The sequence below is a fragment of the Sturnira hondurensis genome, unplaced genomic scaffold, assembly GCF_014824575.4.
Source record: "Sturnira hondurensis isolate 20B ecotype Veracruz unplaced genomic scaffold, ASM1482457v3 Scaffold0007036, whole genome shotgun sequence".
NCBI classification, from domain to species: domain Eukaryota; kingdom Metazoa; phylum Chordata; class Mammalia; order Chiroptera; family Phyllostomidae; genus Sturnira; species Sturnira hondurensis.
The window spans coordinates 2,471,015-2,496,262 of NW_028079667.1; the positions used below are offsets into that span (position 1 = coordinate 2,471,015).

At 42.1% G+C, this 25,248-nt stretch overlaps 1 protein-coding gene across 2 annotated transcripts in view; it reads left to right on the forward strand.

Annotated features, from left to right (window-relative positions):
- The window catches only part of FRAS1 (Fraser extracellular matrix complex subunit 1), a 425,396-nt gene that overhangs the window by 168,948 nt on the left and 231,200 nt on the right, over positions 1 to 25,248 (forward strand). For both annotated transcript variants that reach the window (XM_037051016.1, XM_037051015.1), the window contains exons 5-11: positions 2,763 to 2,922; positions 4,680 to 4,813; positions 11,436 to 11,519; positions 17,177 to 17,278; positions 17,586 to 17,777; positions 22,546 to 22,635; positions 24,728 to 24,763. In XM_037051016.1, the coding sequence (XP_036906911.1) occupies positions 2,763 to 2,922; positions 4,680 to 4,813; positions 11,436 to 11,519; positions 17,177 to 17,278; positions 17,586 to 17,777; positions 22,546 to 22,635; positions 24,728 to 24,763 (798 nt within the window). The remainder of the gene's footprint in view (positions 1 to 2,762; positions 2,923 to 4,679; positions 4,814 to 11,435; positions 11,520 to 17,176; positions 17,279 to 17,585; positions 17,778 to 22,545; positions 22,636 to 24,727; positions 24,764 to 25,248) is intronic.

Sequence of the window (25,248 nt, forward strand, 5' to 3'; positions counted from 1 at the left end):
TAGAAAACTATACAGAAGCAGAGAAAAAAATCCACTAGTCATCCCCAAGCTCTAAAAACTGTTGTGACTGTTCTTTCAGTTTTGGGGTGGGGGTGGCAGTGGGGAAGAACAGAGACACACATAGATGGATAGAGACACATGTTTCTACATAGTTGTAAATAGAGTTTATATCTTGCGTTTTAAATAGAATATTATGTTATAAATAACTCCCTAGCATAGTCTTGGAGAAGATGGTTTCCTATCAGTAGGCTTTTGGGTGGCTTCCAGTTTTCACTAAAATGTTTCTGATTTTGCTGTAAAGAACAGTGAAATGGAATTTCTTGCATTGAAACTTCTGTGTATCATTGACCATTTTCTTTATACAAGTTCTTAAAAGTGAGAATAGTAGGTGAAAGCATCTGAGTGTTTTGAGTACTGAAGCTGTGACATCTGTGGTAGTTATTAAATCAGTCTGCAGTTGTCTGTGTCTGATGACAAACCCGGTTGGAATGTCACAGGCCATATGCCCCCTCCCCGCACCAGCTGCGTTATTCAGGTGCCGCAGCGAGGAGGGCCTCTGGTAGGAGAGTCTCGCTGCCCTGCAACTTAAAACGCTCAACCATGATGTGTTTTAACTCTTCCCACAACTGAATTTAAATATTTTCTATTTTTTATTTGAGCTAATTTTTTTTCGATTTAGAAAGTTGAATATTCTATAAGCTTATTGCCATATTTTTTTCATTGAAATTTTTATTGCTTGCCAGTGCTTATATATATCAGAGTTTCATTCTAATTAATGTAATTTGCAATCTTTAATCAGTTTTGTCATTTGTCTCTTAAGTTTGTTTACAATGTATTTTGACAGCCTTTTTAAAGGCCTTTTTAAGTTTTAAATTGATCTGAACCTATCAATTTTTCTCTTATAATTTCTTCCTATGCTTTTTGCTTAGGCCCTTCAAAGTATAAAGGTCAGTTGCCTTCTGTTAGCAGTTGTAGGCTTGCCCATGTATATGCTCTGTAAACTCGAAACTTTTGTATTTAATTAGAGCAGAAGTGCAAATCGATGGGAGAGGACTTGGTCATGCAGGTCCATTCCTACAATCACAGTGAGCACATAGGCGTGAAGAAGGCGAAGGCTGGCCATGAACTCATGGAAAGGAAATTGGGGAGAGAATTGAGCTCCTTCTACTGACCACCCCCTTGCTGGCTCTTTAATAAGCTACCTCAAAGCTGAGATTTAGAAAGGTTAAGTCGTTCACCCCCAGTCCCCAAAGCAGGCAGAGCTGAGCTGGGATCCAAGGACGCACAGGTGTCCGAGAAAATCCCTGGTTCGTTGGACTCAGCGCATTACTTGAATTACTGTCTGCTTGTGTCCCCAGTAAGTCCACTTAGAGGAAGGTAAGCTTCAGGACAATAAAGTGAGGGCTTGGTTCCCAAATAGTAAAAGGACTGTGACTGTCTGTTGTTAGCACTGCCACCACAGCAGCACTGGTTACTGGTAATTCCAAAACCTCAGACTTGGAGAGCTTGCAACCGGGCAGCAATTTGCAGAATAAAAAGGTGCTGTTTTGTGTAGGTTAGACAGAGTTCTTCTGTGTTTGAGAGAGATGAATAATTAATTATTCTGGACCCTGGCTCATGGAGAAGCAAGGGGAGTTTATTCCCTATGCTTCTCAGGGACATAGTCGTAATCCCCAGATTGTGGTAGATGATTGAGCACCTGGAACGTGTGATGTTTTTAATAGAAGGCCTTACTGATTTGTGCTGAATCAGATATCATCATATCCTACAATTAACAGAGGCAAAGAAAAGAAGGTGCCAATATTTAACAAAACGTTATAGGAGGAAAACTTGATTTATTAAGCTAAATTTTCCTCTACATCACCATTTTTTCATTCTGCCACTGAAAACATATTTTGACAGCTATTTATCTAAACAGTCAATATATTGATAGCTTTTGGTATTCAGGGTTCACCTCTTCTTACTCTGCATCGCATCTGAGAGTGACTCATTTAGATGTTTTTGTCCTCAGTAAATAATATAATAACGCAGAACAGCAATCTGTTAGACCGCTGATACCATGTTAGCTTTGGGAACCTTGCATCCCAGTTTAAGGTGGATTGGGGACATTCTCCCAGGGCGCGAACGGGCTGTCTCGGCAGTTTGTGTGGGAACTAGTTGGAACGGGTGCCTCCTTCGGGCTGTCATGGTTCCCCAGGACCATGAGATCATTGGGACAGAGGAGGGAGCCGGCAGAGGGTGGGGAGAGGGCTGGTAGATTGAGAGAGAGAAAGAATATGAATAAATGTGGGAATTAATCAGAGTGAAAAAAGAAAGAAAGGAAGGGGAGGAAGGAAGGGAGGAAGAAAGAAACAAAGAAAAAGAGGGAGGGAGGAAAGAAGGAAGGGAGGGAGGGAGGGAGTCAGAATGAGAACTATTGAAAATAATATAACCTAATAAAAAGTTAAGTCCATGTATGTGTATGTGTATGCATTTCAGTTTGGGTTTTATAGAATTTCTTAAATGATGGGATTGGGATAATTATATTTTCTTTTTGTGGTTTTCTGAAATTTTCAAATCTGACTCTTAGGGTAATAAAAACAAATAGCAGTCAGTTTTTAGACTCGGAATATTTCAAGCCCTGGTTTCAGTTCTGTAGGCCGAGAGCATTTTTCCACCTTTCCCGAGCTCTGTCCATCATTTAAGAAGGTTGGTTTGTGTTTGATCAAATGAAAGCCTATATTCTGACAATAACCTTTCTCTTTTTTTCCCCTAACACCCAGCATGGGACCGAGTGGGCCGCCTCCCAGTGTAGTGTGTGCTCCTGCACTCAAGGGGAAGTCCGATGCAGCCCCCAGCCATGCCCACCGCTGTCGTGTGGACACCAGGAGCTGGAATTCATCCCTGAAGGCAGCTGCTGCCCCATCTGTGTGGGCCCTGGGAGTGAGTACCAGCTTGTAGAAAGACCCCCTCTTTGTCTTTGAGGTTCACCTGGTGACACCCCAGCTCTTTTCTTTCATGTTCAATGTGGTTCAAAGATCCCCAGCCACATTTCTTACTAGAACAAGATTTAGCCTTGCACTTGGCGGGAGGGGATGTTGCTGAGAGTGAGATTGGAAGACATCTTTAAGCTCCATTCCAAACTCGGGATTCTGCAAGTCTTGATTTATCTGTTTTGCCTTGGCCAAGTGCATCTCTCTGCATTCATAGCTCCTGAGCAGGCAGGGAGGAGGGACAAGATCCTCTGATGTGATTCCACAAGGCCACCTCCTGCCTCTTGGCAGAGAGAAGAATGAACAAATCACTTCTGCATGTAGTACCACTGGCACTTATGCTCCTGCTGGTCTTTGGGATGACACAGCACTTTCCCTAAGACATACCTAGTGGGAAGCAGGTATTTCGTTTGTCTTAACTGCACCTCCACTGGGGAGATTGTGCCTGCCTACAAAACAAAGCCCACTTAAGCAGGCCAGGGCCCACTTCCAGACCCTCTCCTTGGAACTCACTCTTGGTCTAAGTACCCTTTTATTACATGTACAGATATGCAGCCGCTTCCATGTATATAACTAAGTAGTACATACTTCACAATAAATACGAATTATTGTCATTGCTGCATTGTTCTCTCCTGGCATATAGTAGCTAAAATTATTCCTTTACCTAATGGTACTTGGAAGCTATACTCTATTTTTGCTTTTTTTCCCCTTTAAAAAGATGCCTGCTTTCTTTTTGACCCACAGTGATTCCATTTCTGGTGATCTCTTATCTTGGACGACCATTCCAAGGGTTAAAAACTGTGTTAGGAGATGATGTAAGTGGGGTGCTTGCCTCGTGCATTTCAGATGTCACTCACCAGGAAAGGACTGGAACTGCCTGAGGTCAACTGACCCAGCAAATAAAAATACTTGAACAACAGAGTTTAGGGGTGGAGTGGGGGGTAGGCTGTCTGAGTTTGTGGGATCCTTCCTTACGTTTTAGGGGGCTTTGTTGCTGGCTCTCCATGAGAACTAGACGCTGAAAGCCCTTTGCCTAGAGAGACTGGAGGATCAGCCAGAGCCAACTCCATCATTTGCTGGGTGGCATGCAGATTGAAGAAGTGCAGGGCTCCTTGTGCAAATAGCCAGGGGTTGGGGGATGCTTTTTTCCCCCTTCTGTGCTCTTTCTAGGCCTGTCGTGTTTTGAATCTGCTATTTAACATCATATTCCCTCAGGAATGGAGATACTTGCTGGATGGGCAGAGACCTCCATGGGCTCCCTCAACCCCATCCTGCCACTTGGTGCTTAGGTCACATGCACGCCCCTGGTGCCCTGCCCAAGTCCTGGCTGAAGTAGAGGGTGGTGGCATTCGCTGGGCATGGGCTTGGGAGCAGGAAGCTGAGAACCCATCCCAGAAAGGCAAGGAAGCAGTGGGAGGTGGTACTGTGCCCAGGCTGAGGTGGTACGGTGCCCAGGCTGAGGCCCAAAGCCCCCAGTACATGCTATGTTGTCTCATTGGACTTCACTTACAAAACGGGGCAAGTTGTCAAGAACTCCGCACAATGACGGCAAAGCATTAACCCCAAAGATTGGCAAGGCCCCTTGGACTTGCCAATCACAGACCCCATGTGACTGCCCTGGCCACACACCCATGCAGTCAGCCTGGAATTGGCAAGTCCAAGCCCCCCACCGACCTCCCAGTAATTTTTATTTCTCTGACCTTCCAGAACCCTGTTCCTCCGAAGGCCGTGTGTTCCAGGATGGGGAGGACTGGCCATCGAGTCCGTGCGCCAAATGTGTGTGTAGAAACGGGGTCACCCAGTGCTTCACAGCTCAGTGTCAGCCTCTGTTTTGTGACCAGGTGAGGAAGACGGCCTCACAAAGGACCCTCCACAGCCTGGGAACTTCGCTGTACAGGGACGCGGAGTCCCTCCTGGGATTATGTCAGGCAGGCCTTGGAAATGTAGGAGCAAGAAGCCAGGGCTGTTTTGTTCCTCTCATACTTTTGGAGGCCACTACTGTGACATTTCTTTTACCCTGAGAAGCTGCAGTTAAGCCTAATTACCAGCCATTTAGGCTAATCACCAATATGAAATTGAGCCTTGAGGGTACCCAAAAAGTCGCTTCCTGCCCCAGTTACAGCTGTTTCAAAGATGTCAAGCCCAACATCTGGAAAATTCACTCATATTGCTCAGGTTTGTTACTGTTTGTCAGTGCAGAGGTTCATGCTGTTTTTTGAAGACACGCAGGTCTTTAGACATGATTATTCACGTGTATACTATTTAATTCTTATAAGATAACAATGGATTTTCTCTGGAGTGGTTTAAAATAGAGGGGGCTTATTGTTCATGTAAAGCTGATCTGAGTTTCAAAACATTGGGCTCGTCACACAGATTTTAAAAAGAAAATCAATTGCAAATAAATGTAGTATACATGATATTTTATAGGGTTTTTTTATTCTTCTAAAGGCTCCTACGGTGGTTTCTTGGCAGTTGACAGATAACCACGAAGGGAGTTTGCCTCCAGTGGAAAAATAGCTCATTTTTGATCTAAGAAAAAGCTGGAAGCCAACATTCAGTTGATACAGAGCTGCACTTTGTGTCAGACAAACCAAATCAATAACACGGCATGTTGTGCCAGTCGGGCAAGATTTGTAAAGGCAGACAAAATGCAATTAGACAAGAAATGCTAAATGCCAAATAAAAGGAAAATGTATCTAATTGAAAGACTAGATTGTGTGACCCATGCTACACCAGCCACGCTCTTGTCGCGTCTCCCTGTTCGTCCCAAAGCTTTGTCCTGGCTTGAAGGCTGCAAATAAGCTTCTTGGTGGAGTCGCACAACGTCTCACATTCAGAGACACTGTGGTGTGGAGGTGTTTTGATTTACACATTGCAGGCCTTCGTCCCTTCTTCAGTGAAGGGTGATTAAGCAGTTTGCCACCATTAGGATTAAGGTGTGAGAAGGGATGAAGGAAACGACCCATCGTGACCCTTTTCTTTGAATCTTTAAAAACTTAACCATGGACTGCATATGAGGGGCTTAGATATGAGAATAATTGAAAGTACTAGTTCCTATTTTTAGAGACATTAAATATGCATTCTAGCGCTCAAGTGGTAGCTTCCAACACATAGCCTGCATGGTTTAAAAGATGGAGTTTGGTACGGTCCCAGATAGCTAGTTGATGTGCAAGCATTCTGAAGGCTTGGAAATTGGTCGATATTAATCACTCTGCATCGTTAAGTCTATATTTTTGTCTTGACATAATTTTCAAAAAAAACAACTGTCATATTATTTAGAACTATCTTTTATTTAATATCAGTATTAAATGTTGGATGTTCTGATGATTTATGAGGTGCTGTAGAATTAGCAGTTTTTTAAAAAGATTTTTATTTATTTATCTTTAGAGGGGGAAGGGAAGGAGAGAGGGAGAAAAAGATCAATGTATGGTTGCCTCTTGTGCGTTCCCTGCTGGGAACTAGTCTGCAACCCAGGCATGTGCTGGGAATCGAACCATGATCCTTTGGTTCTCAGGCCCACGCTCAATCCACTGAGTTACACCAGCCAAGGCGAATTAGCACTTTTGATAGAAACATTATTGCAACTACCGTTTATCATCAGTACATTTTGGTCATTTATTGTGCACCAATCATTAACTTTAAGAGCTTTTATAATTCTCATAGCAGCCCTATGAAGTTGGTATTATCATTATTATGCCATTTTACAGTAGATAAAACTGAGGTACAGAGAAGTAAGTATCTTACTCAAGGTACCAGAGTTCAGAAGTATCAGTGTTTATAATGTAGGTGGTTCTATATCGCCAGCTGGACCGGCCACACCTGACTTGTGGTTTTAACTGTTGTGCTATATCGCCTCACAAGATGATGAGATTTGTAACATTCATAGAGAATAATAATCATACTAACAATAGTTGCTAAGACCATTGAGCATGATTTTGAGTATTTTATATGTGTTAATTCATTAAATATTAAAAAACCATAAATTCATCAGTAGAAATGTATTTCTAGGTCTTGAGCTATAGAACAATTTGATTTTTAATATAAGTTTTTTAATTTGAAAAGGAATTTGTTTTCATTAAGGAAAATTTGGAAAAGGCAGAAAAGTAGAAAAGAAAATGATCAACCATATTCCCATCATTCAGAAAGACCACTGTAGAATTGTTTTGTAATTCCTTTCAACTTTTCGGTAGGCAAAGGGGGATACCTCTGTTCGCTGGCGTAGTTATAGTCACATTTTAGAATTCAGGGAGAGTCCTTGGTGAAAGGAGGTTCCTTTGTTCAGATAAGGAGCAGTTCCCCTAATGAGCCCCGTAGCTACTGACGCTGCTTGCTCTCAGTTGCCGTCCAGATGCCGTGTGGAAGGCGCTCTGCCCCAGCCACGTTTTTGAGGGCCCGTTGCAGTGGCCTCTCCAGTCTGCTGACAGTTGATCCTGACACTGTTACCACCACTTTTTAAAAAAATACTATAATTTTCCCATTCCCAACATTGATTAATCTGAGGAGATTGAATTTCATCTTTGGATGTTTTCATCTTCTGAGCCACTAAGTATTTAAGAATCATTTTCTAGTTTTCTATATTTGTGAAAGATACTTGGGGGGAGTCTAAAATTGGGATGATCATGTTCTCTTTCCATCTCAGCCCTATAGTCTTCTTTCTGTTGAATTCTGGAATTCAGGGCCGTTTCCATTACATTCAGCTAGTTTCGCTCTGCTGGATTCTTGCAGGATGTTTCATCTTTATAATTCAAACATTTTCCCCAGACATTTCCAGGCGAGGTGTCTTTTTACATGTTTTGCCGGGGATGTTGTGAAGCCCTTTCAGCCTGTATTCCAGTTTTGAAAGGTTTCCCTCAGTTATAGCTTTGATTAATGCTGGTTTTTCCAGTTATTCTCATTTCTTCAGAAACACCCATGATTCTCAGGGTGCTGTCCTGTCTTCCCTGTCATTATCAGTGATGTTCTGTCTCATTTTTCTGGAATTATGGAGAGAGCTGCTTGGGTTTGTATTTACTACCTGATTTTAATTTGACGATTTCATATTAAATTTTCTTTTGATTCTTCTTTATTTCTCCTATCATCAGTTTATCTATTTTTTATACCAATGCTTATTCTTTATTGCTCTCTGCTTGTATTTAATAGAGGTTGCCTTTTCTTATATCTTACTGAAGTTGCAAAATGGCTTTTAAGTCTTTTCTTCAGATCCTGTAGTAAGTAGTGTTCAGAAATCTGCTGTTCCTGTGAATCTTCAGAATGTAATATTTTTACTTGTTCTTCAGCGTTTTCCCTCAACTTACTTTCTTTCTGTTTACTCTTGATCAAGAGAACCCTGCCCGTACCCGCTGCATGAAGCTGCAAGGATGAGAGCCCTGCCCTGGATTAATTCCCCTCTGGGAGCCTTAAGCAGATGCTGAGAAATGTGCATGTCCCCCTGGCCCGAGGCTCTGGCAGGCTTCACATGGTATAGCTCTATTGAACTGAGATCACGTCTTCCTAAACCCACTCCTCAACCCTCTGACGTACTGAGTACATGAAACAAAATCTGTAATCTCCCGTTTGAACTGCTGCAAAGGACTCTTTCTCTCAGTAGTTGTACGCTTTCCCTTTGGGGGTGTCCGCCTGCTCTGAACCCTGCTTTTTATCACTCCCTCTACCTCCTCCAGCACACATAATGCCTACTCATATTTTTAATCTGTGGGCTCTGACTAGATGCAGAAAAGGAGGTATTGAGGTGCCTGGACTGCCTAGAACAGCAGCAGCCACACACTGGAGGGATGAAGACCCTGCCGTGTTCGGAAGAGGAAGGCAGAGAGTTGGGAAGACGTGCTGGTTCTTGTTTCTATTTAGGCTTACAAAACAGAGGAAGGCCACCGAACACCTATGATCCGTGGGACTTCCTCTCGGCAGTGGCAGGAGATTGGCTGTTCTCCTTTTTGGTGGTGGAAGTTTCATCTCTGTTTTTTTCAGAGGTGTCATAGTGGGAAGATATTTTATCACGATGTTAGCCATACTACACTATACATCTTTTAATCTTAAGTGTTTTTATGTAAGGAATATGGAAAACCATAATGAAATATGTCCTAAATGGTAGTTCAAACCAACGTCGTAATGACATTAATCATAGACATATATATTTTTATCAGGCTCCTGTGATAACAGGGTAATATGTTAGTCCTGGGGTTAGCCAACTCTTCCAGATAGTAAGAATTTCAGCTTTGTGCGCCATACAGTTGGAGCAGCTGCCCACCTCTGCCACTGTACCACAAAGCCAGCTGTAGATAGTGTGCAAATGAATGGGTATGATTGTGTTCCAGTAAAACCGAACCCGCAAGGACAGGTGCTGGGCTAGATTTGGCCCATGGGTCGTAGTGTGCTGGCACCTGTATTAAGCTGCACATTGGAAGAACAGATCTATGTAGACCAGAAGATGGGATTCAGGGGTATGATAGCAGCACAAGTGTGTTAAAAAGCCGTTCCCATTTCTCTGACCCACCTGGCTGCTGACTTTCTCGTTGCCTCTCCAGTCTGGCTTATAAAGTGTCAACCCAGATGGGATCTCACCTCCAAATCACATAGTTCTCTCGAACCCTGGAATATTTTCTCTTTAAATGCTTTTCCTTCCTGTCCTCATGGGCCTGTATTTGTGAAGAACATTTCTGCTCTGTCAACAAATTATATAATTAGGCATCGCCAGTAAGAATTGGAGAGCTTGGTTTTCCTTGTACCCACCTCTATATCAGCGATTCCCCCCTCCCTGTACTCTCCTGTTGGCTCTGCCACTGCGCTTGGGTTCAGTCCAGGTTGCTGAAGACAGATTGGCAGTAACTTATTTCTTCTCAAGATGTGTCACCATGCCCTGACCAGCGTGGCTCAATTGGTTGGGTGTCATCACACAAAGATGAAGTTCATCAGTTCAATTCTCGGTCAGGGCACTTGCCTGTGTTGGGAGTATGGTCCCAAGTTGGGGTGCATGTGAGAGGCAATCAATTGAAGTTTCTCTCTTTTTCTCCCTCCTTCCCCTCTCTCTAAAAAAAATAAAACTCTTTAAAAGATTTGTGACCATGACATTTGTCCCCTGTTTACTTAACATTGTACATGTTCATTTGTTTATTTTGACAAAGGCACTGAAGAGTGTGATATCATTTAAAGCTTTATTTTATTCCTCATTGAAATTTTATTAGACTAAAGAGTTCTGAGATCAAAAACTGCTAATAATTTCAATCTATGCCCATTTTTTGCATATCCTGTTAAACATCAATGGTCATAACATTTTGCATATAGAATCAAAAGAAATAAAATAATCTAAAGCATAGAAAACACTTGTCAGTTTGATTACAGTGGTTCAGGTGTTGCAAATCCTATTAGAAAGTAATCCATGAATCTAACTCATCATAGCGAATTGGGGTTAAGGAACTACTGAAGTATGACTGGAACATTCCAAGAAAAATTAAGGTTACTTGACATACCCCCAAGTATAAGGGCCTTTTCCTTGCAGAATGGATACCAGCGCAACCATAATAATAAAGTCTCATTCTCTGCTTCTAGTAAGAGAGGAAAGAGAACTGCTATGGAGGTATCCTGTATATAAGATCGACCACTTCTCAGTCACTGAAACTCGGTTTCTTCTAACCCGCCCTCCCTGGCCTTCATTCGTTTGTCTTGCTGCCCGTCTAGCAGGATGTAGTGATAAGTCAGAGTGAGAAGCTGACTCTTGGGCATGAAAGAGGAAATCGTTGCTGTGAAAATTCTTCTTAGGAAAGAAGAAACAAATGGTCTGATAGTCTGGGCTTGAGGTGGGGCCATTAGAGGTGAATATACACTGGCTTATTCCCAGTGATCTAGAGACATGATTAATTTTTTTCATGTTAAGGACCTCCCTAATGCATATATGTAAACGTGTGGATTTGCATAAGGATGAAAAGAATAATGAAGTAGTATATGAGAGAAATACCTTCTTTTTTAATTTAGAGGTAACTCAGCAGGGCTTTAAATATTCTTAGGTGGTGGTATGGTTAGGGCTCTTAGTTTCTACTACAGTCCGTTTATTATTACGAAGTCAGCTGTGTGACCCTGTGTGAGTTGTATGACCTCTCTGGTCTTTACCTTTCTTGTCTGTAAAGTGGTGATAAGTGCATCTACTTCATAGGGTCCTTGTAAAGCACTTAAACAGAGCCTGGCAAACACAAAGTACTGTTATTATGGTTATGGTTATTATCTGTGCTTTTGTTTGCTTTTTGAGGCCAGTGAAACCTAATGAATGTGCATACCTCTTAACAGTCACACTGACCTTGGCAGTGCTCATTTTATGAAAGCATCAGGTTATTCATAGATACTAAATGTGAGGGAAGCGGCTGTTCATGGATGCTTGAAGCACATCATTTGGTTGGCTATGAATAACATTTTTCTACTTTTGTGGATTTTATTAATGTTTTCTTTTGCTGGATTGTTCCTTTTTTGGGTATTAAGGATGAAACTGTAGTTCGAGTTCCGGGAAAATGCTGCCCACAGTGCTCTTCCCGCTCCTGCTCTGCTGCTGGCCAAGTATACGAGGTAACCTCTGATGCACCCCACGTCAGTGATTTTACATTCGTTTTCACGTGTCTGCCCTCCACTCTTCCAACTACTGTACCTGCTGCCCTCATGTCTGATTCTGCCAGGATTAGTACCCCAGTACCTAACCTGCTTTTTTTTCTCTACATGGAAAGTCTTGGCGAAAAAAATTAAACTGGAGGGGATTAGAAACATATAGGAATGTGTTGGCAGACAGCCCCTAGTTCATGAACACTGATGAACTTACTGTTCATACATCTTGAAGGAAAAAAAGGACTATCACTGGTTACTCTCAGTTTGCACTTAGATCGCAGGCTCTGGGAATGTCTGTCTGCTTTGGTTGGATTGTATGTACTGATATCCAGAGACAATGACGCTTGGCTTACACTGGGCTGGGCATGGGGATGGCAAGTGAGAGAGGGGTGGGGGTGAGAAGCTGGTGGTAGTGGATCCCGCAAACCTCACAGCACTGCTGAGGCCTCCTGGAGAACTGCCTTGTTGATAGTAGGCAACAAATAAAAATGAGCTCAACGAAGTAAATAAGTCAATGAATATTCTGTTTTAGGAGTGCCCAGTAAGCCAAAAGAAGGTTACATTATTCAAAACCAAAGAACACGTTAAAAATAAAAACAACTACTTCTCTTGATTGTCAACCAATCTAAGGAAGACTAGATACAAATGGGTTCATGTCTCTCAGAATCAGGAACCGAGTATTAGGGGGTTGTGTCACAAATTATGGATGGATTGCATGAAATCTGAATGAAAATAACTAACCGGTAAAAGGTTTTGTATAGTCTGATACAGTCACCACATATGTGCTAGACTGACTTCTCGTGGAAGAGCTGGCCTCTTTGTCTGTTACAGTATTTTTGGCTTTAGGTGATGAAACACTCCTGAAAGTGGCCTAAAATGAAAACATTTATTATCTTATACAAGAAGTCCAGCGGTAAAGCAGTTGCAAGATTGATCAATTTGGTCTCAGTGATGTCATCAAGGACCGAAGGTCTTTCTGTCTTTCCACCCTGCCATCCTCAGCATGTGACCTTTGCCTTCTGTCCTGTCTCCTCCAGTCCCTAAGATGTATTCCTCATTTCCAGGCAGCTTATCCTCACAACCATTGCTAAAGGCTGGTGGGAGAAAGGAGTGGCATTTTCTTTCATGTGGAGAAGAGTCTTCTTTGACCTCTGCCTCTAGCAAACTTCTCCTCGGTCCCCTCAGTTAGGATTAGGACAATGCCATGCCCTAGCCACAGGGGAAGCTGGGAAAATAAATATGTGGCAGAGAGAGTTGGGTTGCCTGACAAAGAAGAACTATGGAATGATCCTTGATTAGCCAACAAACAGGACCCTCCTGTTCATTTTCTGGGTGCCTGGCATAGGGCAGGCCCTCAGTACATCTATGGCATTATGACAATGGAATGAAAACGAATCCAGAGTTTCCTTGGGCATTTATTTACTTTGTCCTTAGAAGCTGTTGCCTCCTAAATGATACCATTTCTCAAGAGTACATTCAGTGTGGCTCAATTAAAAATTATAATAAAGATAGAAAACTGTACTTGAACAACAATTAAATTTTAAAAATTATAATAAAGGGTCAAGATGGTGGCATAGGTAAACACAGCTAACCACCTCACACAACCACATCAAAATTACAAGTAAAATACACAACTGTTATTCAGAACTGTCTGAAATAGAGTTGAATGGAAGTCTGACAACTACAGAATTAAAGAAACCACATCCATCCAGACTGGTAGGAGGGACAGAGACACAGAATAGGCTGGTCCCACACCCATGTGTGATGGATGGAAATTTAGGAGGGATGTCTCAGGAGTGAGGAGGTTCAGACCCAACACCAGGCCCCCCAGCCAAGGGTTCCAGTACCAGGAAAAATAGTCCCCGTAACTTCTGACTGAAAAAACCAGCAGGGATTGAGGTGATGGAAGAAACTTCTGGAGTCCCAAGCAGTTCTTAAAGAACCCACAGATGGACTCACCTACTTAGACTCACTCCTTCTAAGCTCCAGCACCACGGTAGCAGCTTGAAAGGTACCAGTGATACACAGGGAGAAACTGAAGTGTCTGGCCTCAAAGCGAGAGCCGGGGGACAGCTTTTTCCCAGACAGAAAGGTGGGCAGAGCCTATTGATCCTTTTCTGAACCCTCCACTGACAGAGGTGGAGGCGGGGCCATATTTGAGACTCCATCAACCTGGCTAATATTGTTTGCCTCACCCTGGAGGTTCCCTGAGACTCCATCCTACCAAAATTATGGGCCAATGCAAGCTGTTTTTCCATATAAATTATTGGTCCTGGTTCATGCTTTACAACTTCCTAAATATTCTCAAACAAGCAACAGCCAGCTTCAGTGAGCCCCCAGCCTCTGAGTGAGCCCTCTTGTTAAGGGGCTGTGGCTCAGTACTAGCAGCAACTAGCCTAGATTCATAGCTTGGCTTCTCCTGTGAATCTCCAAGCCCAGAACAAGTAGCAGCCATATCAGATTGCTTTATAGCTCAGGTAGGGTGGCCCAGAAAAACACAGGTGGGGGCTGACTTTGGCCTGCACCACCCAGAAAACCCCAGAGCCTGCACACTTAGTGGACAACTGCAGACCATGTTGGAGCACCACCACCCTGCCCCCACACAGCTGATATTCCACAGATGACAGAGGTTGGTAGTCAGTGGTCACAGCCAGTCCTTGCAGCTGACTGGCCTGTGTAAATCCCTCCCATTGATCTGCCAACAGCAACCAAGGTTCAACTATAAGGAGGTGTACTCAGCCCACAGAAAGGGCACATCTCAAGTGCCTAGCTTGAGTGATAGGAGAAGCTGTGCCAGTGGATACTACAGGACATCTACTACATTAGACCACACTACCAAGACAAGGAGTCATAGCAGCTCTACCTGATATATAGAAACAAACACAGGGAGGTTGCCAAAATGAGGAGACAAAGAAACATGGCCGAAATGAAAGAACAGATCAAAACTCCAGGAAAAAAAAAACTAAACAGAATGGAAATAAGCAGTCTCTCAGATGCAGAACCCCAAACATTTGTTATAAGGATGTTCAAGGAACTCAGGACTTCAACAGCATAAAAAATTTCCAGTCAGAAATGAAGAATTACACTAATTAAAATAAAGAACAATTGACAGGGAAACAATGATAGAATGAATAAAGCTGAGAATCAGATCAATAATTTGGAACATAAGGAAGCAAAAAAACAATCAGGACAATAAGAAGAAAAAAATCCGAAAAAATGAGAGTAATGTAAGCAGCCTCTTGGACAACTTTAAGAGGTCCGACATTCACATCAAAGGGATGCCAGAAGAAGGGAAAGAGCAAGAAATTAGAAATCTATTTGAAAAAATAATGAAAGAAAATTTCCCTTATTTGGGGAAAGAAATAGACATGCTAGTCCAGGAAGCACAGAGAGAACCAAACAAGATGAATGCAAAGAGGCTCACTCCAAGAGACATCATAATTAAAATGCCAAAACTTAAAGAGAAAGAGAGAATCTTAAAGGCAGAAAGAGAAAAGCAGAGTCACCTACAGGGGTGTTTCCATAAGACTCTCAGCTGATTTCTCAAAAGAGATATTGCAGACTAGAAGGGATTGGTAAGAAATATTCAAAGTCGTGATGAGCAGGGACCTACAGCCAAGGTTGCTCTACTCAGCAAAGTTATTTAGAATCAAAGGGCAGGTAAAGAGCTTCCCAGATAAGAAAAAAACTAAAGGAGTTCATTATCACCAAAGCATTATTACATGAAATGTTAAAGGGACTTATGGGAACTTCTGGCCAAGATGGAGGCATAGGTGGAAACACTGTGCCTCCTTGCACAACCAAATTTAAAGCCAACAAAGTTTTAGTAACAAAAATGCAGCCAAAACACAGAAAATTGAACTGTACAGAAGTCCGACAACAACGAACCATTCAGCCAGACTGGTGCAAACAGACCAAAACATTATGGCTCAAGAAGAACAGTTCAAAACCCCAGAGCCAATACTTCTAAGAGACCAAGAGATAGCCAACCTGTCAGATGCACAGTTCAAAACAGTGGTGATCAGGATGCTCACAGAACTGGTTGAATTTAATCACAAATTAGAGGAACAAATGAATGCTAAACTAATTGAAATGAAGGGAAATGCACAGAAAACCAATAGTAATGGAAAGGAAACTGTGACTCAGATCAAGGGAGAGGACCAGAAAGGAGAAAAAAACGACCAAACAGAAAAGAATGAAGAAACAAGAAATCAAAAAAATGAGGAGAGGCTTAGGAACTTCTAGGACATCTTTCAGTGTTCCAACATCTGAATTATAGGGGTACCAGAAGGGGAAGAGGAAGAGCAACAAGTGGAAAAATTATTTGAACAAATAATGAAGGAGAACTTCCCCAGTCTGGCAAAGGTAAAAGACTTCCAGGAAATCCAGGAAGCACCGAGAGTCCCAAAGAAGTTGGACCCAAGAAGAAACACACCAAGGCACATCATAATTATATTAGCCAAGATTAAAATGAAGGAGAGAATCCTAGAAGCAGCAAGAGATAAGGGGACAGTCACCTGCAAAGGAGTTCCCATCAGACTGTCAGCTAATTTCTCAAAAGAAACCTTCCAGGCAAGAAGGGGCTGGAAAGAAATATTCCAAGTCATGAAATGCAAGGCCCTACATCCAAGATTGCTTTATCCAGCAAAGCTTTCATTTAGAATGGAAGGACAGATAAAGTGCTTCTCAGATAAGGTCAAGTTCAAGGAGTTCATGATCACCAAACCCTTAATATATGGAATGTTAAAGGGACTTATCTAAGAAAAAGAAGATAAAAAATATGAACAGTGAAAGGACAGCAAACTCACAGTTACTAACAACCACACCTAAAACAAAAGCCAACTAAGAGGACAGCTAGATCAGGAGCAGAACCATAGAAATGGAGATCACATGGAGGGGAGTGGGAGGAGGAGGAGAAGAGGGGAGAAGGTACAGAGAATAAGTAGCATAGACAGTAGGTAGAAAGTAGATAGGAGAGGGCAAGAATAGTATGGGAAATGTAGAATCTAAAGAACTTGTGACACATGGACATGAACAAAAGGGGGGGAATGGTGGGGGAGGGGTGTGCAGGGTGGAGGGGAATGAAGGAGGGGAATGGGACAACTGTAATGGCATAATCAATAAAATATAATTGAAAGGGACTTATGTAATAAAAAGATCAAAACTATGAACAATACAATGGCAATAAATACATATCTATCAACAATTAGGTCTAAAAAACCAAAATAAGCACACAAGAATAATAGAGATAGAATCATTGATATGGAGAGTATTTTGATGGTTGCCAGATGGTGGGGGGTAGAATGGGTAGAGATGAGGGTATTAAGAAGTACAAATAGGTAGTTACAGAATAGCCACGGGGATGTAAAGCATGGTACGTGAAATGGAGTAGCTAAAGAACTTACACAGATGACCGATGGACATGAACAATGGTGAGGGGATTGCCTGAGGGAGTTGAGGGGTGCTGGGTGGAGGGGGGCAAGGGGGAAAATTAGGACAACTTTAATAGTGTAGTCAATAAAACATAATTTAGAAATTATAGTAAAAAATCTTACGTGCCAGTGTTTATATTTAACATATGTGGCATTTGATTTTCCACTTTCTTTTCAACCTTCTTTACTCAGCATGGTGCTCAGTGGAAAGAAAACGCCTGTACCACATGTATATGTGACCGGGGTGAGGTCCGGTGCCACAGGGAAGCCTGCCCTCCGCTGAGATGCGAAAAGGTACTTGGAGTGCACAGCTGGATTTTCAAAAGTTTTATTCTGGGTCACTTAAGAAATGCATTTCTTAGTCCACTGTGTCCTTTGAGGGAATCAGAAGTTTTACAATGTTTAGTATATTAGGTAAATATATGAAAGATCTGTTTCCCTGGGAGGAGGATGAGGTGGATGGGGACTTGCTTCAGCTGGGCTAGGCAGGGGAAGGCCGCAGAGTACAGTGGGGTTTCATGTCCTTCTGCCTCACTAGCTCAGATGTTTTCGCACTCTCCTGAGCATTGCCCTTCACCCGCCATTCTGTCTGTTCCCTCAGGGTCAGAGAAAGGCTCAGCGTCACGGGGAATGCTGTGAGCAATGTGTATCTCCCCCCGGAAGCTGCTCACACAATCAGATTGTGCGGTACCAGGATGAAATGTGGACAGGCTTGGCCTGCGAGTTCTGCATATGTGACCATGGCCAAGTGACCTGCCACACTGGAGAGTGTGCCAAAGTGGAGTGTGCCCAGGTGAGAAGCAAAGGCATTTCCACTTGGGCTGTGACAGCGCTCTCCGATGGGATAGGTGGTCCCTTACCCTTCCCTTACCTCTTGGCAGCAGAGGGGACTGCCAGGTTGGAGGCTCACATTTCAAGAAGCCTTCTAGCACAAAGACTCCGTGGTGGAATGTACATGTCCCTATTTGTTCGGACTAGCTTGGAACAGTCCCCATCGCTTTTAGCTCTCAGTGCATCTGGTCAGATTGGAAGCCCTGAGATAGACACATGAAAGGGAAGGACACAATATGGGACACTGGCCTATCCGTCAGTGCAGCTGGACCTCATTGCTGATGGCAGGCCCAGCTGGCTGTGGCTGTGAAACAGGAGCCTACAGGTGCTCCAGCGGCCCGGCTTCTGCTGCGGGCCACTGGCACCACTTGGGCAGAAAGCAGAGCCAGCCCCCGGGGGCTGCTCCTGTGGATCAGGAAAGAGAATAAAACGTGTTTTTTGTTTTGTTTTGTTTTAAATCAGGGAAACCTTCATAGGTAATTAACTCTGTTCACCTCTTGACTTCTGTTGTCTGCTGAATTTCTAGATGTGCCTCACAATGTAGCCTATGTTTGGACTACAGTTTACTGTAGGGTAATTGCTTTTATTTTTTCCTTTTTGAACTCAGTTGTTACCCACTGCTTTTCAAATCTCTCTTTCTCCATCCCCCCCGAAGCTCCCATCCGCCCCACCAGTTTCCCTCAGGGTTGTGAGTTTGAGTAGCTGAGGGAAACTTGGAAGATCTGAGGCACTGTCTGTGTAGCCATTTTTCATTCCAGTTCTTCCCCACATCGTAGCTCCTCTTGACACTGAGCCTAAGGAGGAACAACCTTTCAAACAAGGCTGTTGATGACAGCGTTATTTTTCATTTTGCCTCCTACATCTAAGTCCTGGCAAAGCTGAGACATATTTAAGTAAAAAGGGTCTTGCTTCTTGCAGATTTATTTCCCCCCATGCGCCTTTTCATTTCTTGTCTTTGTTTATGTCAGGGGAGTCAGAATGGTTGGATGAAGATGAGAGAAACCCTAATCAGGGCCCTGTTCTTTCTCCCTCTCTCTCAGGCTAAGGCTGGGCTTCCTGGCCTCGGCCGTCTGCCCAGAGGATGCTGGGTTATTATTTTCCAGTGTTTTAATTTGTCTCAGATTTTTGGATTTATGGAAAACATGGAAGAGACGATCCTGGTAGGGTGGGTCCTTCAGCCACTCATTTTGTCAGGGTGAATGGAGTCTCACTCACAGAGAATAATTTGACCCACAGCCCTCAGTGTCAGTGATGTTCCAAGTGCCTTCCTGTCCTCCGTGACACCTACCTGTGGCAGCATAAGCCAGGTCTTCTCTGCTCTTAGGGAAAATGGGGAGCAACTGCTGACATAGTTGGAGAAAGCCTTGGCATGCCTCAAGCCACCCCATACAGAGCGCTACCTCACCTCCTTCTAGTTCCGTCTCCCCCCCTCACCTCATCTCTTTTATGAGTTGAGGAGTTCTAATGCCTTTAGCTTATTTCCTCAGATCTTTAATCAACTAAATTGCTTTCTTCTGGATTACCACCATATTCCTAAATTTTGTTTAAGGAGCTGGGTTCTAAATTGCAAACACTATCAGAAGTGAAATTTTAACCAAACTTGAATCTTACAAAGAATATCCCTTAGTCTTATTTCCATGCCATACTTCTGTGCATAATGACCTTGGTTGATGACCTTGGAAAAGCCTGGGCTTAACTTCCCAACTTTTGTTTACTCGGAGATACAAATAGAAACAAGACACATTCTGATCTAGGAGGTCCCAACTTTCGGGGAGGTTAGATATGAGAACAGAAATTATAATGTGTGGTGGCACCAACAGCTATGGAAGTTTGGATTAAATGTGTTACAAGCACCTGAGGAAAATGACTATGCCTGCCAAAGGCAGCAGTGAAAATATGCTGCTGGTGTTTTTGTTCAGTTCTGCCCCACTTGCTGCCTTTTCTAAAATATCAAGGTCATTAGATTTCTGATCTTGGATACCGAGGGTGGATTAAATCTAGATGTTTGTGTGTCCACAAAAGTGCATAAAAGTCAACACCTAGATGAGGAGGCAAATTGTGCAGCTTCATGAGTGTAATAATTATCACACTAGTTGTTGACAGCATTATTCTGGGTGGCATTGAAATCAGCACACAATTTTTCTTTAAAAAGGAGAAAATGGTATGACCCTTGTCTTTGGTATATCAATCAAAATCCCTAGACATCAGAACATAAATAAATCAATAGTAGAAAGCACACTGTGATGATTTTCGTTTTCTATATTTTATGTTATCTTTGAAGATAAATTCAGATGAAGTCAAATTACCTTTTTTGTTTTAAAGACCTAGCGTAAACGCTTGATACAAGGTGGGGCAAAAGGAGATTTACACTTGTGAGTACCCAAAAGGGAGTTTATTCTTGTATTATTATTTACTACTTATTGTATTTTTTATATAAACATCTCTAAACCTGCTATTTCCCAGTGGTCCATATGAGGCATAAAATGATGGGGGCATTGACTGAAACTTGTAGCAAAATGCATGGAAAGGGTAGGGATGCCTCAGATGCAAGGTGCCTGCACCTTATCCAGGCAGAGTTTCCTTTCCCAGTGGGCGTGTTTGTGGGCTCACAGACTTTTGTCTGGTGGATGGATACAGGTGTGATTCATTGGGGAGAGGTTAGCAGATTTCATCTGGTCTATGCAGCAGAATCCTCTCAAAAAGAGAAGAATTAGTTCTGTTTCACAGAGCCATTTTTCTCAAAGCCAAAGTCAGAAGCTAATTGGAGCAAGCTCCCCGCTGCAGTGCACTGACACAGTCTGGAGCATCCAGGCCTCTTCCATAAATAACAGATCTATTAGAACCTCCCACCTCACTGAAACGGAATCTTCGCTCCCCAGAAGCAGGGCTTGCTGTCATGTACAGGCCCATTTAAAAACTCAGAACAGCTCCTTTCTTTGCTTTATTGGGGTGGTGACTCAGGCTCCATTTTCCGCTTTGTCTCCGTGTATTGTGGCGGGCACTCAAGAATCCCGTGCACTGTGTCTTTAGTAGAAGTACACATACTCTGTCTCGTTCCAAATATTGTTTTAAGGAGCCTGGATTACATGCCTGTAAACCCCTGTATATGCCTTGATAGCAAATTTCACTGTGTTTGTGGGTTATGCCTTCACTGCTAGCTCATTTGTCACGTTCCTGCAAAACGATTTATATGTAAATACGTCTGCTTTCCGTGGCACCCAGGGCTCTCCACTGGCCTCTGATTGGCATTCGATGTTGATGGAAAGCAATCTGCAGAACTCCTTTCTTTTGGAAATAACTTTTTAGGCACTACAAAAAGTTATAATCATTCATGTATTTTTGTGTTTCTTTTAACCGTTTATATGTTCCTTCATTAAAGTAACACATTTTTATTTTAGGAAATTGAAGACGAGAAAAGGTATAGAGACTTTAAAATCCATTCATAATGCTACAATTCAAAGCAATCAATGCTATTTTTTATATTTTTCTTTCATGTACAGTGTTTTAAACATAAAATATCATTGTGATTATTCTGTTTATGCTATTTTCCATGATTCAATTTTTATTTAACATGGTCTCTGCACTTTAAATGTAATGTAGGTCTTAAAGTAATATCTTCACCTAAAGATATATTGTTATTCTTTAGAAAATAGTTATATCTTACATAGTGGGAAATGCTTTAAAGAATACTCTTTAGCTCCTAGATATTAGATGTTAATATGTGTCTACAAAAAATTACAAACAGCCCTGGCTGGTATAGCTCAGTGGATTGAGCCTGAGCCTGTGAAGCAAAGGATCACAGTTGGATTCCCAGTCAGGGCATATGCCTGGGTTGCAGGCCAGGTCCCCAATAAGGGACACATGAGAGGCAACCACACATTAATGTTTCTCTCCCACTCTTTCTCCTTCCCTTCCCCTCTCTCTAAAAATAAATAAATAAAATTAAAAAAAATTAAAAAAACAGAGATTGTATTTTTAACAGGAGATTTCCTGGGAAGTACAAGTGCAGTGAAATTATACTTTCTAAGTTACAAAATTCAACATTATTTAATTCTATATCAAGCATATGTTATTTTGTAATGAAAAATAAAAATTTTGCAATTGTTGACATTGGAAAGGTACATTGTCAACATTGAAAGCTTTGAAAGTTAAACCAGTGCGACATTTCTTTCCTCTAATGATTTTTTATATAGTGCTTGTTAGGTAGCAGTTTCAGGATATGGAACAGCCGTAGTGTTCTCCTGGGTAACTTAGGCCTGAGACCCCATCTGTGTATAAAGGGATGTGACTGATTTTGTATTCAAGGAAAAGTGTTGGTATGATTCGAGCACTGTAAATGCAACCAAGTCACAAGCTCTGACCTTGTATATATAAGAGGACCTGATCCTTTCCTGAAACTTGTAACTTTCCAAGGCTGTAACATTAACCTTGACCATCCTTGTTATTCATGTGAACTCCTGGTCATGGTGGGAAATTACGGAGGTTCCTGTGTACACATCTCACCAGAACTGGAAGGAAAAAGCATTTGGGAGGTGCCTAGTGACTGTACTGACTAGACTTTCCATAGGAAGACAGCGCAGGGGGGCATGGAGTAAGCTGGGGGCCGAGGTAAAGGAGAGTGCTCAGAGTTTTCCATTCCAGCCAGAGAATGCAGCTGCTTCGAAATTTAGCGCTGCTACCTGGGATGCTAATTTGATATATCTCTCTGCAACCCTTATATCTATCTACAGGGTGAAGAATTAATTCACTTAGATGGAAAATGCTGTCCTGAATGCACTTCAAGGAATGGCTATTGTGTTTATGAAGAAAATACAGAATCTGTGAGTATTGGGCTAATAGTTGAAGCCTATTAAGAATAATTCAAAATCAATTTAATAAGGGGTATTACCTTCTCATTCCTTTTACCTACTCATTTGTTCAACAAATGTGATTTGGACCTACTATGTGACAAGTTTTGGGGATACAGATGTGGACACAGCCAGCAGAGTGCGTACTCTTAGGGAGCGAGCGCCCACTTTAGTGTGGGGCACAGAAGACAGCGTGCTGCCTAGACAATAAAGCAGCTCAGTGGGGCTGGAGGGGACGGGGGTGGGGGAGGGAGATGCTTTTTTATATGAAGTGATCATGAAAGTCCTCTCATGCAGACAAATTTCAGCCAAATTTTTCAGCAACTGAAAAAAGCCCAAAGCAAAAGTTTGCTAGGTGTGTTCAAGAAACAGCAAGAAAGGGAGTATGGCTGAAACCAAGTGACTGAGGGGAAAGGAGTTGGAGATGAGCTTCAGCAGAGGCCTGGACACAGTGATAAAGATGTGCTTTACCCTGATGTAGGTGGCAGCTGCTGGGGACTTCTGAGCATCTGTCCTCCACTCTGTGATCTGGCAAACTTGGGAAAGGGTCATTTTGGCTGCTGCTTGGGCAAGTGACGGAGGGGTTGAGACTGGAAATAGGTGGTCCAGTTTGAAGGTTTTGCCCTTGTCTGTAGAAAGGGTGGTGGTAGCTTGATCTAGGGAAAAAGTGGTGAAAAACAATCAGGCTCTAGATTTATTTTGCAGAGAAAAGTGAACGAATTTTCATGGCACGGATGTGTTGTGAAACTGTTTGCTAAGGTTTTATTTCTCCCTATATCTGTACTTTTAAATTATATATCCAAAGGAAAATATTTCCCTTAATCTCTTCTAATTAACTCTATTTATATAGCCCATATTTTCCACATCGGGTCTTGGAATGTTTAATAAATTCACTGTGTTCTTACAAATATGCCAGTTGATCATAATTGCAACCACTTCATTGACCAATCAGAATAGGATTGGAAGAATTAAGATTAGGTACATACTTTGATTTTTGAACTGATTTGTACACACTTTTCTGTGTGATTTGGGTGGCTTGCATTTGTCAGCCTGCCAGTGTTCTGTAAATGCTGAAGAGGCATTACTGTGTAGGGTTAATTTGCAGGCTCTACGTTGAAATCCCTACTTTGCCACATACTGTGATCTTGGACAAGTTACTTAATCCTCAGCTATAAAATAGGGATAAAAATGGCACTTACCTCATGGGCCTATTGAGATGATAAAGCACTTTAGAGCAGTGCCCGGCACACATAAAAGAACTTTAAAATGATATCATTATTGTTATCATGCTGTTGGCATTATTGTTTAATACTGGTACTTCATAGTTTAGTCATTCTCATTTCTTAAGAATTTAAGAGGTTAAAAGTTCCCCATAAATGTTGAATCTGTATTTTCTCAATCATAGTATTAATTTTTCTGTTTATTTTTGGAGGTAAATTAAGCCCTGTGGAATTGAAGTAAAGCAAATGGTTTTAAATAAGTACAAATCCTCATAATATTGTATCTAGTACCATACAAGTTTCAAGAATTTACCTTTACAAGCCTAGATCTCTTGACTGTGAAGTCCTTCACATCAAGGGGAAGTGAAGCCAAGTACTCAAGCACAAAGTGAGAATGGGAATTTAAAAATATTTCTGGGGCCCTAGCTGGTGTGGCTTAGTGGATTGAGCACCATACTGAGAAGCAATGGGTCACTGGTTCAATTCCCAGTCAGGGCACAAGCCTGGGTTGCAGGCTAGGTCCCCAGTAGGAGGCCTATGAGAGGCAACCACACACTGATGTTTCTCTCCCTGTCTTCCTTCCTTCTCCTCTCTCTAACCATAAATAAATAAAATCTTTAAAATATATATAAAAATAAGAATACATAAAATAAAAACATTTCTGGGCATGTCGCTTCACCTCCTATTGGTATGCTTCTCTTGTTTTTAACATAGATAGATTTTATTCCTATTCATAACTGATCAATAATGTTGATGTGTCACTTGGGAAAACTAATGAAAAAATAGGTAGATCAGCCTAATGGTGTTTTTAGTAGAATAATAAATACATTTCTCTTTCTTCATAGATGTCCTCAAATACGAGTACGGTTAAACATATTCCAGTAAGTATAGATTTTTAACTTTAAATAGATATTTCTAAGATTATTTTAAGCAATGATCCACATACACTGTTCTGGGGAAACTTACTGACTTACTGTTTTTAACAGTCATGTTTGATGGCTGTGGCCTGGGATTAAGAATCTTTTTTTTAAGCCCTGGCTGGTGTAGCTCAGTGAATTGAGCCGCGGGCCTGCGAACCAGAGGATCGCGGTTCGATTCCCAGTCAGGGCACATGCCTGGGTTGCAGGCTGGTTCCCCGCAGGCCAACTCCCAGCAGGGGATGCACGAGGGGCAACCATACATTGATGTTTCTCTCCCTCTCCTTCCCCTCTAAAGATAAATAAATAAATAAAATCTAAAAATAAAAAATAAAAAAATAAAGAATCTTTTTAAAAAATTTTTATTTTTATTCAATTCTTGTTCGAGTACAGTTTTCTGTCTTATATTCCCAGCCCTCCCCCCCAGTGCTCCCCACCTTTCTCTCATT